Source organism: Chiloscyllium plagiosum, unplaced genomic scaffold (genome assembly GCF_037043375.1).
Source record: "Chiloscyllium plagiosum isolate Xiang-an unplaced genomic scaffold, Cpla_swu_hap1 HiC_scaffold_1, whole genome shotgun sequence".
Lineage (NCBI taxonomy): Eukaryota > Metazoa > Chordata > Chondrichthyes > Orectolobiformes > Hemiscylliidae > Chiloscyllium > Chiloscyllium plagiosum.
Genome location: NW_028270139.1, coordinates 110401953 through 110417473, shown reverse-complemented (window position 1 = coordinate 110417473; position 15521 = coordinate 110401953). Strand labels below are relative to the sequence as shown.

Sequence of the window (15521 nt, the reverse complement as noted above, 5' to 3'; positions counted from 1 at the left end):
TCTCAGTTGCGTTTGATCCATTTCCTGCACTTCTGAGCTTACCTCATCCCCCTCCTTCCCAGAACAACACAGTTCCCCTTGTCAATAGAAATATAGCTAATAGGAGCAGGAGTAGGCCATTTGGCCCTGCAAGCCTGCTCTCCATTCAACATGATCATGTCTGATCACTCAACTCAGTACCCTCTTCCCGCTTTCTCTCCATACCCTATGGTACATTTAGCCCAAAGAATTGTATCTAGGAAACTGGGCAAAGAAGTGGCAAATGGAATACAATGTGGGTAAGTGTGAGATAATGCACTTTGAAAGAATAAAAACCTAGACTATTTTCTAAACAGGGAACGGCTTCAGAAATCTAAAGCACAAAGGGACTTGGGAGTTCTAGTTCAAGATTCTCTTAACCTTAACATGCAGATTCATTTAGTATTTAGGAAGGCAAATGCAATGTTTAAAATATTCATTTCAAGAGGGCGAAAGTACAAGAGCTGAGATGTACTGATGAGGCTGTATAGGGCTTTGGTCAAACTACATTTGGAAAATTGAGCAGTTTTGAGCCTCATAGCTAAGGAAAGATGAGCCAGCCTTGGAGGGACTCCAGAGGAGGTTTACAAGAATGACCCCATGGACGAAGGGTTTGTGATATGAGGAGTGGCTGAGGACTCTAGGTCTGTACTTGATGAAGTTTAGAAGAATGAAAGGGGGATCCAATTGAAACTTACAGAATACTGACAACCCTGATAGAATAGAAATGGCAAAGATATTTTCATTAGCAGGAGACAAGGGCTCAAGTCTCAAGAGTACCAATTCCTATATCTTATGGTCTAGCACTGGATATCAGATAAGCTTTTCTTGTATGTATTTATTAAGGGGATTGTGGATGTCACAGACTAGGCTATCATTTATTAATCATTTGTAATTGCCTGGAGAACAGTTCAGAGTTGACCTTATTGGTGTGGGTCTGGTGTCACATGCAGGTCAGACCAGGTAAGGATCAGTTTCCAGTTTCTTTCCGTAAACCAGATGGGTTTTTACAACAATTGCTGGTGGTTACATGATTGCCATTAGACTAGGTTTTTAATCCAGCTTTTTGTATTGAATTCAAATTTCACCATTTACCTTGTGGGATTTGAATCCAAGTGCTCAGAACATTGGCTTAGGGTTTACTAGTCCAGTGACATTACCAGTGCACCATTGCCTCCTATTTCCTTTGTTTATAACTAAAGTATTTAAATAATATATATTCAAGGTATTTACAGTGGTGGTCCTTTTTTCTTCAATATTTTGGGTTATTATGCGCATATCAGTTTAAGTAAAACATGTATGAGAGGAGCTCCAGGTATCATTAAACCTATAGTTCCCAAAGCATTTCATCATGAGCAGATTTTTTTTTCACATGTCTGGGCCTGTTGAGGGCATAAGTATTGTTTTGGAATTTAATTGAACAATTTTTTTTTAAAAAACATGAGCAAGCTCTGCATCAGAGTCTTTGTATTTCCTGTCTTGGGATTCCATTTTTTGTCCTCATCTTTCAGTGAATTGCAAATCTCCTTCAAGCCACAACCATCTTAATGTTCAACTATCTTGCTTTTCCTTCACCAACCCACCTCCACTCCCAGCACCTTCGCTTGCTGCTGCAAAAGGTGTAAAACCTGCGCCACACCTCCCCCCTCACCACCATCCAAGAGATTTTCCTGCACATCCAAACACCTCATCTACTGTGTCTATTGCTCTCAATGTGGTCTCCTCTACACTGGGGAGAACAGGATGCCAAATTGCAGAACATTTCAGGGAACATCTCTGGAACACATGAACCAAACACCACCACTTCAACTCCTGGGTCACCTCCACTGCCGAATCCAAGCCTGGAGGAAGAATGCATTATCTTCTGCCTTGGGACCCTTCAACCACACAGCATCAATGTCGATTTCATCAGTTTCCTTATCTCCCCTGCACCTACCTTATCCCAGATCCAACCCTCCAACTTGGCATCACCCTCTTCAAATGTCCTGCCTGTCCTTCTTCCTTTTGAATCCACCTTCCCCTCTGACCTAACATCATCATGCCCCACCTGCATCTACCTCTTGCCTTCCCAGCTACCTTCCCCCCACCCCCGCACTTATCTCTCAGCCACCTTCCACCACATTCCCCACATTCCTGATGAAGGGCTTACACCCAAAACAATGACTATCCTGCTCCTCACAAGGATGCTGCCTCACCTGCTGTGATTTTCCAGAGCCACACTTTTTGACTTCATCATCAGGTCGACCCCAGAAGGGTGCGTTGGCACTGGTCCAAGAAAGCAGTTCACCTCCATTCCTCAAGGACAAATAGTGATTGGTAATAAATGCTGACCTTGTCACAATGCTCATATTCCATGAACAAATAAATAAGTTGGAAGATAAATCATATTGAAGTACAGATCCACATTTATCTTCTGTTGTCTCACTCAACTACCATTACTTCATTGTAGACACACAGTGTTGTTGGCTGGACTAGCTATGACAGGGGACAAATGAAACCTAGGAAAGCGAGCTTGAATTGAATGGAATTGAATTTATTGTCACATGTACCGAGACACAGTGAAAAGCTTTGTCTTGCGAGCAATATAGGCAGATCACATAGTTAAGTAGCATAGGTAGTAAATAATAGGTAAACAGCAGCAAAACAAAAAGACAGGTACAGGTGAATGTTAAGAGTTTGTGAGTCCATTTAATATTCGGACAACAGCAGGGTCAAAACTGTTTCGAAACTGGCTGGTGCGTGTTCAGGCTTCTGTTCCTTCTCGCCAATGGTAGAGGTTGTAGAAAAACATTGCCAGGGTGGGATAGATCTTTGAGAATGCTGGCGGTCTTCCTTGACAGAGGGCCTGGTAGATGGATTCAAAAGATGGGAGGTTGGTCTTTGTGATTGTCCAGGCTGAGTTCACCACTCTCTGTAACCGTCTCAGATCTTGAATGGTATAGTTGCCATACCAGGTACGGATACAGCCAGACAGAATGCTCTCAATGGCTCACCTATAAAAGTTGGCAAGGGTATTCCGTCATGCCAAATTTTCTCAGCTGCCTGAGGAAGAAGAAGAGACATTGTTGGGCCTTCATAACCAGTGCGTCCACATGAAGAGTCCAAGAAAGCTTGTTGTTGATGACCACTCCCAGGAGCTTGACACTCTCCATTCATTCCACCTCTGTTAATGTGTTGGAGGTCATGAGTAACATCCCAACGAAAGTCAAGTTCCTTGGTTTTGCCGGCATTGAGAGCTAGATTGTTCTCAGTGCACAATTTTTCCAGGTCTTCCACCTCCCGTCTGTAATCTGTTTCGTTGCCATCTGATATTCGACTGACTATGGTGGTGTCATCAGCAAACTTGTAAATGATCAACAATTACCAAACAAAAGTCCCACTAGGAACCTCTGAATACTATTCGAGAACAGGATTTTTTTCCCTAAACCTCACAGCTGGAGCATAGACAAAGGTCAATGAACAGAGGAGGCCAGGAGGGCACATTCATGTATTGTTCTTAAATGCACGACCAAATTTACTCTGAGGGAGCCGAGTTGACATATAAGTTCACAATGTATCAACAAGCGAGATAAACAGAGTAGAAAATAATTTAAACCATTTCTGCAATTTCTAAATTTGTAAAACTTTTTCTCCCCCTTATGCAAAGAAGACTAAATAAGGAACATTGTTTTCACTGGTGGGTGGATCAGTGACCAGAGGACACAGGTTTAAGATAACAAGCAAAAGAACCAGATGGGAGATAAACAGATTTTTGTGACTTGTTCAGACGAGGAATGCATTGCCTGAAAAGTTGGTGGAAGCAGAGTGAAATATAAAACAAACTTTTAAAAGGGATGTTGATATCCCATCGAAAAAGTAAAATTTGTGGGGCTGTTAATAGAATTGAGACAGCTTTTTAATTTGCCACGGGTTGGTGAATGACCTCCCGTCAATCGTAACCTGAGAATATTTAAGCATTCCCTCGCAGGTACACATTTAACATCGCGAAATGATAGAAACAAAAATCAGGGGGTTTTTTTGTGTGGAATTTTAGGACGGGAGGGTTTGCGAAAGCACATTTCAACATTGAGCCGGGGGTTTCAACGTTGAGCCGGGGGTTTCAACGTTGAGCCGGGGGTTTCAACGTCGCCTCCACACCAACCTGAGGATGAACTCAATTCGAGTGAGCGACCGCTCCCCTCCCTCCACTTGCTGGGGATGCTGGAGAGAGCGAGGTAGCAGCAGCAGCAGGACCGCGGGCTGGAGGAGCGGCCAGGCTCTCAGTCCCTCCCCTTCGCCTGGTTAAGAGTACGCAGGAATTTCCGGCGGTTCACGCCCTTGCGGGAGAAGAGAGGGACGAGTCGCTGATTTTTCTTACCTGGCAGCGGGAGGTTGTGGAGCCACCTGATCGCCCGGAGACTGTGTCCTGTTTCTCTCGCATTGCTCCTTCTTTTGTTATTTTGTTGCAAATTGTATCCAGTTTCCCCCTTGTTATACAGCTCCCCAAGAGGAGGACGGGGAAGAAGCAGCAGCAACAGCAGAAGAAGGAATCATGTCTGGTCCCAACTCAGCGACGATTGATACAGTGAAGAGAAAAATCCAGTTCCTGCAACAACAGGCGGATGAGGCGGAGGAGAGAGCAGAGCTGCTGCAGCGGGAGCTGGACAGTGAGCGCCAGGCCAGGGACAGAGTGAGCACCTTTCATCCCCATCGCCCTCCTCTGCCCGGGGCTCGGACACGGGGTGGGGGTGGAGGGTAAAGCTGGAGGCTTCTCTGTATCTTGCCACAGGCGACTACCTTCACGTTACATTGTAACCCAGAGAGCAGCTGTAATCCCTGGCTTCCTTTAGATCTGCGGCCATTCACAGTCGCTCCTTCCCAATCCCCCTAGTCTTCATTTAAAAAAAAAACTAAATGAGGTGGGGATGGGGAAGAGAGATTTTGTTTGCTATTGCCGGGAAACAAAAGATGCAATCTGATTATTGTTCACTCCAAAATGGAGGGGAGGGTGTTACCCAAGGGTTTTTTTTGCCGAGTCGATGCGAGTTACGACCAGGATTTGCAAACCTGGGAATCCTCTGACTTCAGCTCGAGTGGGGATTTATTTTTCGCAGTCCCTGCCCCCACCCCTCAATCCTAACTCACTCCTATGTAAAATTTAAAGGCTGTGTTTTTTCACCCTCTCTCATCGAAAGAAATTGGCGAAGACTTTTTTTTTAAAAAAAAGACGTGGTGGGACGTGAGTGGATTTTGTGAAGAGGGGAAGGCGATGTCTTGATCACTGCAGAGGGTTTCTTTGCAATTTTACTGTTAAACAATTCAGGTCAGTTTTATAGGTTTGTGTGGATATCTTTTAATCTCTCCTATCCCCCGCCCCAAGGAGTGGGATCCAGCCTGTCCTCTCCTCTGAACCCCTCACCATAGTTTGATTTTATGATTAATCACCGTGTGTACCCCCTCAGTTTCTGCTGAATGGGAGGGGTGCAGGCCTGACTTCCCGGAGAGAACATTCCAGCCTTTTTGTGCATTAAGTAAATGGGTGGTGGCTGCATTAGCATTTTTGTTGGAGTGTTGTGATTTTTTTTGTAGGCAATTTTGTTGGTGATATGGATTCTCTATATTGCATGATCATCATAGCGCTCTATGTATATATTTTAAAGCTGTAATTGTACTTGTCGGATATTATCACAATGTACACTTTTGTGATCAAGGCTGGGGGTAGGTTGCAGAAATCATGTTGGGAGAGCGAGGTACTATTCCAGTTTAGCAAGTGCATGACAGTCATCAGCCTATCTCAGCACTTGTAAGGAGGTCACATACTACTTTTGTTCCTGTTTATAAGCTGCTGTGTTCATCTTTTCATTTACAATTGCATTGGCTAGTGGGACAGAAGAACTCATCATCTTGGCTAAATCAAGGATAAGATTCTGCAGATGAGTAACCTTAGAGTTCAAACATTAGCTGTCAGTGACTTTATTGGAAACATTGACAAAATGTTAGAGGCTTGCAAGGATTAAATTAGTCTCATCTTTTATAAAGCAAGACTTGTATTTATATAGCATCTTTATGACTGCCACATGCTTCCTTGCTTTCCAGCCATATAAGTAATCATGAAATGTAGGAAACACGACAGCCAGTTTGTGCACAGCATTTTCCTGCAAACGGCAATGTGATAATGGCCAGATAATCTGTTTTTGTAATCGGGGTTGAGATAAATATTGGGCAGTACACTGGGAATGATGCTCTTGCCAATCAAACACGTGTACGGGGATCAAACTAGTGCATGCAGTGAGCAGACCTCAGTTTAAGATTTCATCTGAAACAGCACCTTGAACAATGAAGCTGTGCTTCAATCCTACACAGGAGTATCAGCCTTTAGTTTTGTGCTCAGGATCTGGAGTTGGTTAATGGGATGTGGGTCAAATGCTGCAAAATGGGGCTGAACTAATTTAGGATATCCAGTTGGTGTGGGCAAGTTTGACCGAAGGGTCTGTTTCCACTCTGAACATTGCTATGACTCTAACTGAGGATGCTGGAAATCTGAAACAAAAACAGAAATTGTGGGAGAAATTAGTAGAGAGAAAATAGAGTTGATATTTTGAGTCCAGTGAGTCTCCTTTAGAACTGATAGCAGCTAGGAAAAGGCATGTTGTCATCCATCCCTTTGTGTGCCTCACTATTGTTCCTTCGCTCCATCTCTGCCTTATTTGCTCACTTAGTCATGAGGTTCTTTGGCAGTTTGTCTTTGTTTCAGAGCCTTTGCTAATTCCACATTGATTATGTAAGAAGCTTTTAATTGGAAATTGATTCTGCTTTTCTTCCTTCTCCACTCCTTTTCTATCTGAATGATTCCTTTGATAATTTAACTGGCTCTGTCTGGGCACTGTTCATTTTGGCATGCCTTTATATTGGTGAATATTAAAGGTTATCAGTTAACCTCCTGCTGTGTTCGCCTGATTTGTGTGCCTGTCAGCACATTGGGGCAGCTTCCTTTGGGGATTAGAAGAATGAGAAGTGATTTAATTGAATCAATTTGAGTTAATAGTATGCCCCCATGATTTTCCTCTTATGGAGGAGATGATGACCAGGATGGTAGTCTTTAAAAAAAAAGAAAGCTGTTATTTTGAAACTGAGGAGAATTTTGATGAGTCATTAGTGTGAGAACCCCTTCCCTCAGAATGTCATGGAGGTGGATCTTTGAATTTATTCAGGACTGGTTTTAGATTTCTGAAAGACAAAGGATTTGCGGTTCATGCGGTGCAGACAGGAAAGTAGTGCTTGAGACTACACCCAGATCAGCCATGGTTTTGAGTGGTGGAGCAGGCTCAAGGGCTAAATGATCTTCGGCAGGTCACTCTACTTTGAGGTGTGACAACCAAGTTCACTTTTAAAAAATTATCTCTGGATAGTCATGTTGCAGTATATTGTAAACCATTTAGGAGATGGAACCTTGTTTGTTTCTAATTTCTTGCTGACCAGCATCTTTAGTCAGGAACATTTTTGGTTATGCCTATTTATAATGTCCCAGTGGCTCAAACTGATGTCTTCTATAGGACCAAAAGACATAGGAGCAGAAGGAGACCATTCAACCCATTGAGTATCCTCCGCCATTCAATTGAGATCTTGGCTGATGTGATAATCTTCAACTCTGCTATCCTGCCTTTTCTAAGCTCAGCACAAATCTGGAATTGATCCCGACTGTCATTGATCAGTATTGATCTCGCATGGTTGGGTTCCGCTGGCCTTGGTGTCTGATGTACAAATTTGTTGGTGGTGATCGAGAGAAATGAGAGGTGATTGAAGAGTAGAAGAATCAGTCAGGGTTCTTGATTACTGTCTTTTTACCTGCACTACATAGTACATCTACATGGGTGCTAGCTCACGGCCTTGTACTGAGAAAATCTGAATTTACTGGAGATGGTGTGGTATTCAGTAGTCTCATGGCTACTGAGAGCTATAGATGGATGAGATATGGATTGGGGTTTCTGTATTGTGAATAGGGTTGAGAGGAAAGATGTCAGTATTCACAAATCACTGGATGTTGGTGCATTTGAATGAACACCAATGTACCAGATGTGATGTGTTTTGTGGATAATGTGCAGTGTGGGACAAGTTAATATTCTGTCAATTACAGTGTAATTGCAACTTGCCAGCAAGCAAATTTAAGTACTAATTTATTGGTTGGCTACGATTCACGTACAAGTCGTTCTGCTATGACGTATGTTTCGGTAACATGAATTTGCTTTAATGTGATTGCTGAATTGGGGACCTGGTTTTTAAAGTGGGAACGTTTAAAGCGTGTATTGGTTATAAAAGTGGGGCTGCTGCTATGCAATTTTCTTAACATGGGATTGTATGAGAAAGGAACTACTGCGTTATAGCAGAACTGACTGTATATGTGAATTTGAGGTTTAAATTAACTACCCTCAAAGTGCTTAGATGCTAACAGAAATTGCAGCTTAAATAATTTCTAACCCCCCCGAGAACCAAAACTACTTCCTTTGGTTGTTTCTTTTCCCCATTGTCAGACAACTTAAGGGGGGGAGGGGGGGAAGAAAATCAATATTTCTTTCGGTTATTTCAGATTTTGATGGTAGTGACTGGTGAGCCGGGTTGTAAATATTTACTTTCTAGTTTTTTTCATATTTAATCTACTTTATTCTACCTTGAGCACTAAAGTGCAAAAGAATACAGTACTAATATAAACCCTGTTTTAATTATGGAGACAGAATGCATTCTGACTTAAATTTGAAAAGTGCTTGGGTGGTCTACTGAATTGCCTGTTTTTGAAATAATACTCTGATTTATATCCTGTTTTACTCCTAACCCTGTTGCCCTCAGTGCTCCTTCAGGACTTTTTTTTTGTCTGGTCACATGATTCTAGGCAGCACCCAGCATTCAGTGGAGCTGAAATGTAGCCTCGTCCTCTAAGCTATGGTTGAGTACCCCATTGGTTTTGTTAGGTTTGCAGTTCAAGGGCATTGAAGGTTGCTGGCTGATAGCCATGTAGTTAATACTACAAGAGACAGAAGAAAAATTGCCTGCGTATATGCTGGAAGTCAATTTTTACAAAGCATATTGTGACATTTTAAAATTTGTATCTCCATTAGTGCCTGGAATGTCAGAGTAGACCAACAAACTGCTAGCAGTCAGAAAACAGTCATCAAGCAGTAATTCCAACTCTGTTAATGGTGCGTCTATAGGTACCCATGGAAACTATCTCTTTTAGTAGAGCACACAGCTGTAGTCAGAGCAGGACTGCCTTGTTTGCGCTATCTTGTGACACCAGTGTCCAGTCTGCTATTGGTAGTTATGCAAAATGTAGATGACCTTAAAGTTTGTAGCTGTATGCTCCTGTCAGAATTTTAATCAGTAACTAAAGGCCACTGAAGAGTGCAATTTGCATCATTTTTTGTTACAGGTTTTTTTAGCCTGATTCTAAACTAATGTAACTGATTATTCTAATAGTATTTGTTCATATTACGTATTTACATATTGGTTTGTGGTGACTGTGGCTTGCCCTTTTTTCCTTCCCAAGTCCTTGAAAAAGCTAAAACAGTTCTGTTTTAAAATTTCCAAAAGTAATTGCAGTTGCTTGGATATTTTCTGGACCAGTATCTATTATGTCTTGTTCCTCCATTAGCCAGTGCAGTCATGGCAGATAGAAGTAATAATCTGCCTCAATACTTTTGAAGATGTGGTAATATCCTGATGAGAAAGAGACAGGAAGTGTCCAGGTGCCAAATGTATCGGTATCATCTTGTGTCGAGATAAAATGAGCAAATTTTTGGATTACTACATAGGGGCTTGAATTATACTCAGAAACTCCAATTTATCCTAATCTTAGCAAATTCATCGTTTTAAGGAACTCAACTCATGGCATTACTGTTTTTAATCAGGCATTTGGCAGCTACTCCAACACTACAGTACAGTAATTCTGTGTTGAGAAAATCAGCAACTTGGTTCTGTCATGACACATTAATGATATCCTGCTGTTCTTTGCTGACCTGCTTTTCCACAGCATCAGCCTGGGTTCACTTGAGTGCTGTTGAAATCTGGTTTGAGCCAGTTACAAAGTGGTCACTGAACATGGTTGGATTGGCTGGTCTTTTGAAACAGTGGCAAACCAGTTGATTGGAAAAGCCGTATTCAATAATAAAAATACATCTAAGATTTCAAAGTAATAATTGGTCTTCAGATTGCCTTTCATGAGGGCATTAAAGTTGCACGTACATTTACCATGTGGCTGACTGTTGTTCAGTTGGATGCTACAGAGAGAAACACAATTTTTTTTTCCCATATTCTGTCACTAATTAATATATTGCTTGAGATTGAAATCAGTGGTTAACTTGGCCAGTAAGTGAATATAATGTACAATGATCCTTTTCTCCCGGAAATTAATGTATTGGATTATTTTTGCCAAAACTATGCTTGCAATTGTTCATGGGGCCCTCAATGTTGTTGCTTTGGTAGGTTGATTTTTTTTAACAAATCATACATCCATACATCTTTGGGTCTAAAGGGATATAGGGAGAAAGTGGGAACCGGGTACTGAATTGGATGATCAACCGTGATCGTTTTGAATGGCAGGGCATACTCAATGGGCTGAATGACCTACTCTTTATTTTCCATGTTTCTATGAATATTGGTATATCTAAATTATCAACATGTGTTGCCCAATCTTAATTGACTTTGTAAGAAGGTGGTGATGGTGACTGACCTAATGTTGATATACTTATGGGGAAGGGAGTTGCAAGACTTTTTTTCTCTCGAGTTGATCTGGTGATTGTTATGAAGGTGTAGAGGTGTACTGTGCATTTAAGAAAGTGAAGGACTTAGAGAGGCACACGAAGTACTGGAGAAATTACATTGGAACATTTGGTCCAGCAGCTTAGAGTAGCTGGTTGCCTGGATACAAAAACAAATTCTAATTCGACCAATCAGTTTAAATTATACCCCAAAAATACCAAATTCCAATCAAGTGTGAATTTAGTATATTGACAATATTAAAAGCCAATGACATAGTCAGATGCTTTGGGATCTAAGACTGGGAAAAATTGAACAGTTGAGGGAGAGAACTGCCAAGCCACCTGTATGTATAGACTGCTTGAAATACACCTTATCTATCAATGATCTGTCAAACACAAATCCCTAAGAGGAGGAGAATCTACAGGGGAAGATTTGTCAGCTGCCTGGTTTTGAAATTGAATTTTTGGTAAATCTTACTCTGGGTTTTATCAGACTAGTATTGTAGAAGGGAAAGTAAAAGATAGGTAAGAAGAAGGAGTTATAAGTCGTTGTTAGTTGATTATTCTCTCTTATATTTTTAAGAAATAAAGTTAATTTTTACTTTAAATAGTTCTTGGCCTTTCAAATTTTCATAGATTATTGCACATGATCAATCTTTTGTGTTGCTGGTTTAAATTAGGAGCGGGTTTACCCCATGTCGTAACATGATGGCTTCTCAGGTAGTGCAAGGAAAGAGTTTGGCAACTTTTTGCTGAAGTAGATAAGGTTCGAACCAGTCACTAATTCATTTTGGTAATTGAGAATTCTAACAATGCTGAGTTAAACTGGAATGCCTGTTTTCAAAGAACAGAATTGAAGCATGTGACCAACCTTCATTGAATCTTCAATAGCAACATATTCAGTGCAAGTTGACCTTTGGCATATGATGGGTGTTCAAAATATTGTTTATGTTACAAAATTGCTGGACTTAGAACAGAATTTTCATATACAACATCCAGACTCTTATAAAAGACAGACAATTTTATAGTGGACAAATCACTGTGGCAAAGTATGTTACACCATGGTTGAATAGTTAGATTTGGATAGTTGGGCGTCAGAGGTTGGCGTGTTCTGTAGATTTCATAAGGTACAAATTAGAGGTAGGAGGAGGCCATTCTGATCTAGTCTTCCTGCCTTTGAAAACAGTCAAGGCTGATCCTATTACTCCACATTCCTGCATATCCCAATAGCCATTCAGCCACTTGTTTATCAAAAATCTATTTACTACTGCCTTAAAAATGCTCAAGAACTCTGCTCCCACTGCCTTTTCAGGGAGAGTTCAAAACCCTCATGACCCTCCAGAAGACAATTTCAAGTCATTTCTGCTTAAAACGGTGACCCTTTTGTTTTTAAAAGTTACTCCTCTATAGAGGAAGCGTTATTTCCACATCCACCCTAATCTTGCATGTTTCCACCTCCTTCCTGTAGGCAGATATGTCTGCTGTAATTGAATAACCATGTAGCCTTGAATTACTAAACGTGTGCACGCACATCAAGCATTTTAATCCTGCTCTGATTGCGATTCAGGCAACATTATGTTGTGCCACATGAAACTTGAGTTATCTTGGTACCTGCAGTTTATATAAGGAAGGCTTGAACTGTTGTAAATTGTTTACAGTATCTTAATAGATGGAGGGGGGTAGGCAGGGGAAGGTAACGGCGTATTTTGGATATAACTAGCTTGAAGGTGACAAGAGACGACTGGAGGTGGTTTAAACCTTGAGAGTCCTTTGTGGTAACCTTAGCCGGTGCAGGAATTGAACCTAGACGATTGGCATGATCCATCTGCATCACATGACTAGTCATCCAGTGACCCAGATAATGTTCTAGAGACCTGGGTTCAAATCCTGCCATTGCAGATGGGTCAGTGTGAATTCAATAAAAATCTGGATTTAAAAATCAGATGTTGATCATAAAAATAATTGTTTTTAAATAAAATCCATCTGGTTTGTCATTATCACACGGCAAATTGATTGACTCTTAACTATCCTTTGAAATAGTCTAGCAAGACATTTGGTTGTATCAGCTAATAGAAAGACAAACAGCAATAAAGCTGGCTAGAACACTTGGTTCTCACTGAGCTGGAAGGTTCATTTTCAGATGTTTCGTCACCATACTAGGTAACATCATCAGTGAGCCTCCGGATGAAGCACTGGTGGTATGGCCCACTTTTTATTGTGTTTAGGTTTCCTTGGATTGGTGATGTCATTTCCTGTGGTCATCAACCCAAGGAAACCTAAACACATAATCAAAAGTGGGCCATACACCACTGCTTCATCCGAAGGCTCACTGATGTTACCTAGTATGGTGATGAAATGTCTGAAAATGAACCTTCCAGCTCAGTAATATTTTGCACATTTCAGTTCATTTCATTGCTGGTTAATTCAAAGTATAGTCATATATTTAAAAGATTTAATAAAAGTCAGTTTATTGTTTATTTACATGGTGAATCCACTATTTTCTCCTCTTGAATGCTTTGCTGGAAAAAGCACTTTCTGGATTAGTGGTGCTGGAAGAGCACAGCAGTTCAGGCAGCATCTAAGGAGCTTCGAAATCGACATTTCGGGCATAAGCCCTTCATCAGGAATAAAGGCAGAGAGCCTGCAGCGTGGAGAGATGAGCTAGAGGAGGGTGGGTGTGGGGAGAAAGTAGCATAGAGTACAATGGGTGGGTGGGGGAGGGGATGAAGGTGATAGGTCAGGGAGGAGAGGGTGGAGTGGATAGGTGGAAAAGGAGATAGGCTGGTCGGACAAGTCATGGGGACAGTGCTGAGCTGAAAGTTAAAAGTAGGGTGAGGTGGGGGAAGGGGAAATGAGGAAACTGTTGAAGTCCACATTGATGCCCTGGGGTTGAAGTGTTCCATGGCGGAAGATGAGGCGTTCTTCCTCCAGGCGTCTGGTGGTGAGGGAGCGGTGGTTAAGGAGGCCCAGGACCTCCATGTTCTCAGCAGAGTGGGAGGGGGAGTTGAAATGTTGGGCCACGGGGCGGTGTGGTTGATTGGTGCGGGTGTCCCGGAGATGTTCCCTAAAGCGCTCTGCTAGGAGGCGCCCAGTCTCCCCAATGTAGAGAAGACCGCATTGGGAGCAACGGATACAATAAATGATATGAGTGGATGTGCAGGTAAAACTTTGGATGTGGAAGGCTCCTTTAGGGCCTTGGATAGAGGTGAGGGAGGAGGTATGGGCGCAGGTTTTACAGTTCCTGCGGTGGCAGGGGAAAGTGCCAGGATGGGAGGGTGGGTTGTAGGGAGGGCGTGGACCTGACCAGGTAGTCACGGAGAGAACGGTCTTTGCGGAAGGCGGAAAGGGATGGGGAGGGAAATATATCCGTGGCGGTGGGGTCTTTTTGGAGGTGGCGGAAATGTCGGTGGATGATTTGGTTTATGTGAAGGTTGGTAGGGTGGAAGGTGAGCACCAGGGGCGTTCTGTCCTTGTTACGGTTGGAGGGGTGGGGTCTGAGGGCGGAGGTGCGGGATGTAGACGAGATGCGTTGGAGGGCATCTTTAACCACGTGGGAAGGGAAATTGCAGTCTCTAAAGAAGGAGGCCATCTGGTGTGTTTTTTACCCTGGAAAAAGCACTGTCAGCTAATCTTGTATAGATACAGATTTATTTCTACAGTGTTGCCAACTAGTTGTTAGAAGATTGCTGGCCTTTCCAGTAGCGTAAGGTGGTAGGATAATTTTGTTCTGTACTTTTTCAGTACAGATGCACAACTTCTCTCCTGTAACTTTCTCATGTTTGTAGTTCAAAAACAGTTGGTTTATGGAAATGTCAATTGAATTGTCACACTCCTGCAATATTGGTGTGCCCATGTATCACTACATAAATGGTATGAGACCACCTATTTTTCTTGCAGCTGAACTTAGCCAAGGACTTCATCGTACTATTTATATCTCTTGGTTTGTTACTTTTGAATATCTACAACTGATTTGCTGTATTTTGGAGTTTGAAATTTGTAGACTGTCCAAAGCATTCTACCAAAATTGTTTAAAAGATTTGTGGGCAGTGGTTTACAAATGTGTATCACAAGACTTAGAAGTTTGTCAAGGAAGGTGATTCTGAGCTCTGTTTAAGTCCTTTATCCTTTCTTTAAAATTGTTCCTTGAGGCATTTCATTTGTGAGGCATTTTATATCATACTGGAGCAACACATTTTCAGTTTTATTTCATACTGTAGTGCAAAACACTTGACTTTCTGGAGGGGTTAAAGTGAAGCTTGGCTCTTGTCTAGTAACAAACAATTTCACAAAATTTGTCTTGAAGAAAGTTGGTTCAGGGAGTATCCAGTTGTTGGCAACACAGGAAAGAAAAAACAGCTTTTGTTTTAACTCCCTTCGTGTAATGTGAATGTGAATTCAATATCAGCTAAAAAAACATTTCTAGCCATGTTGTGGTTTTGTTTTCTTTTTGGGCAGGGGAAGATGCAGGACCACTTGCGGTGTTATGACCTGGTTAAGTACTAATTTTTTTAAAATTAAATGTGCTAGTTTAATATGTGACTTGATAATTGTGCATTAAAATCACAGTTCAATGCATTCATTCAAAGGCTTGCCTTGTGTAACTCAAAGCGGAAAGTACACAACAGGATATGCACAGGCCCAGTACCATTATTGACTTCTCGGGCAGGTAACAAAATGTCAATACATCTGCACTCCTAAATCACCTTTGACTTTACAGTACTATGGAGCCATGTCTATTATGTATTGTTTGTAACAAGTCATCTCCTTTTTATGGTT

The 15521-nt window shown here is 41.7% G+C and overlaps 1 protein-coding gene across 5 annotated transcripts in view; it reads left to right on the top strand.

The window, feature by feature from the left end:
- Positions 1-15521, top strand: part of LOC122548517 (tropomyosin alpha-4 chain-like) — a 108387-nt gene that overhangs the window by 32368 nt on the left and 60498 nt on the right. Inside the window, exon 1 of one of the 5 annotated variants that reach the window (XM_087989788.1) lies at positions 4386-4687. The exons of 3 other annotated variants lie outside the window; for them this stretch is intronic. In XM_087989788.1, coding sequence (XP_087845914.1) covers positions 4550-4687 — 138 coding nt within the window. In that variant the 5' untranslated portion in view covers positions 4386-4549. Of the gene's footprint in view, positions 1-4385; positions 4688-15521 lie in introns of those variants that run through there. One more of the 5 variants, XM_087989786.1, reaches the window with a different exon arrangement.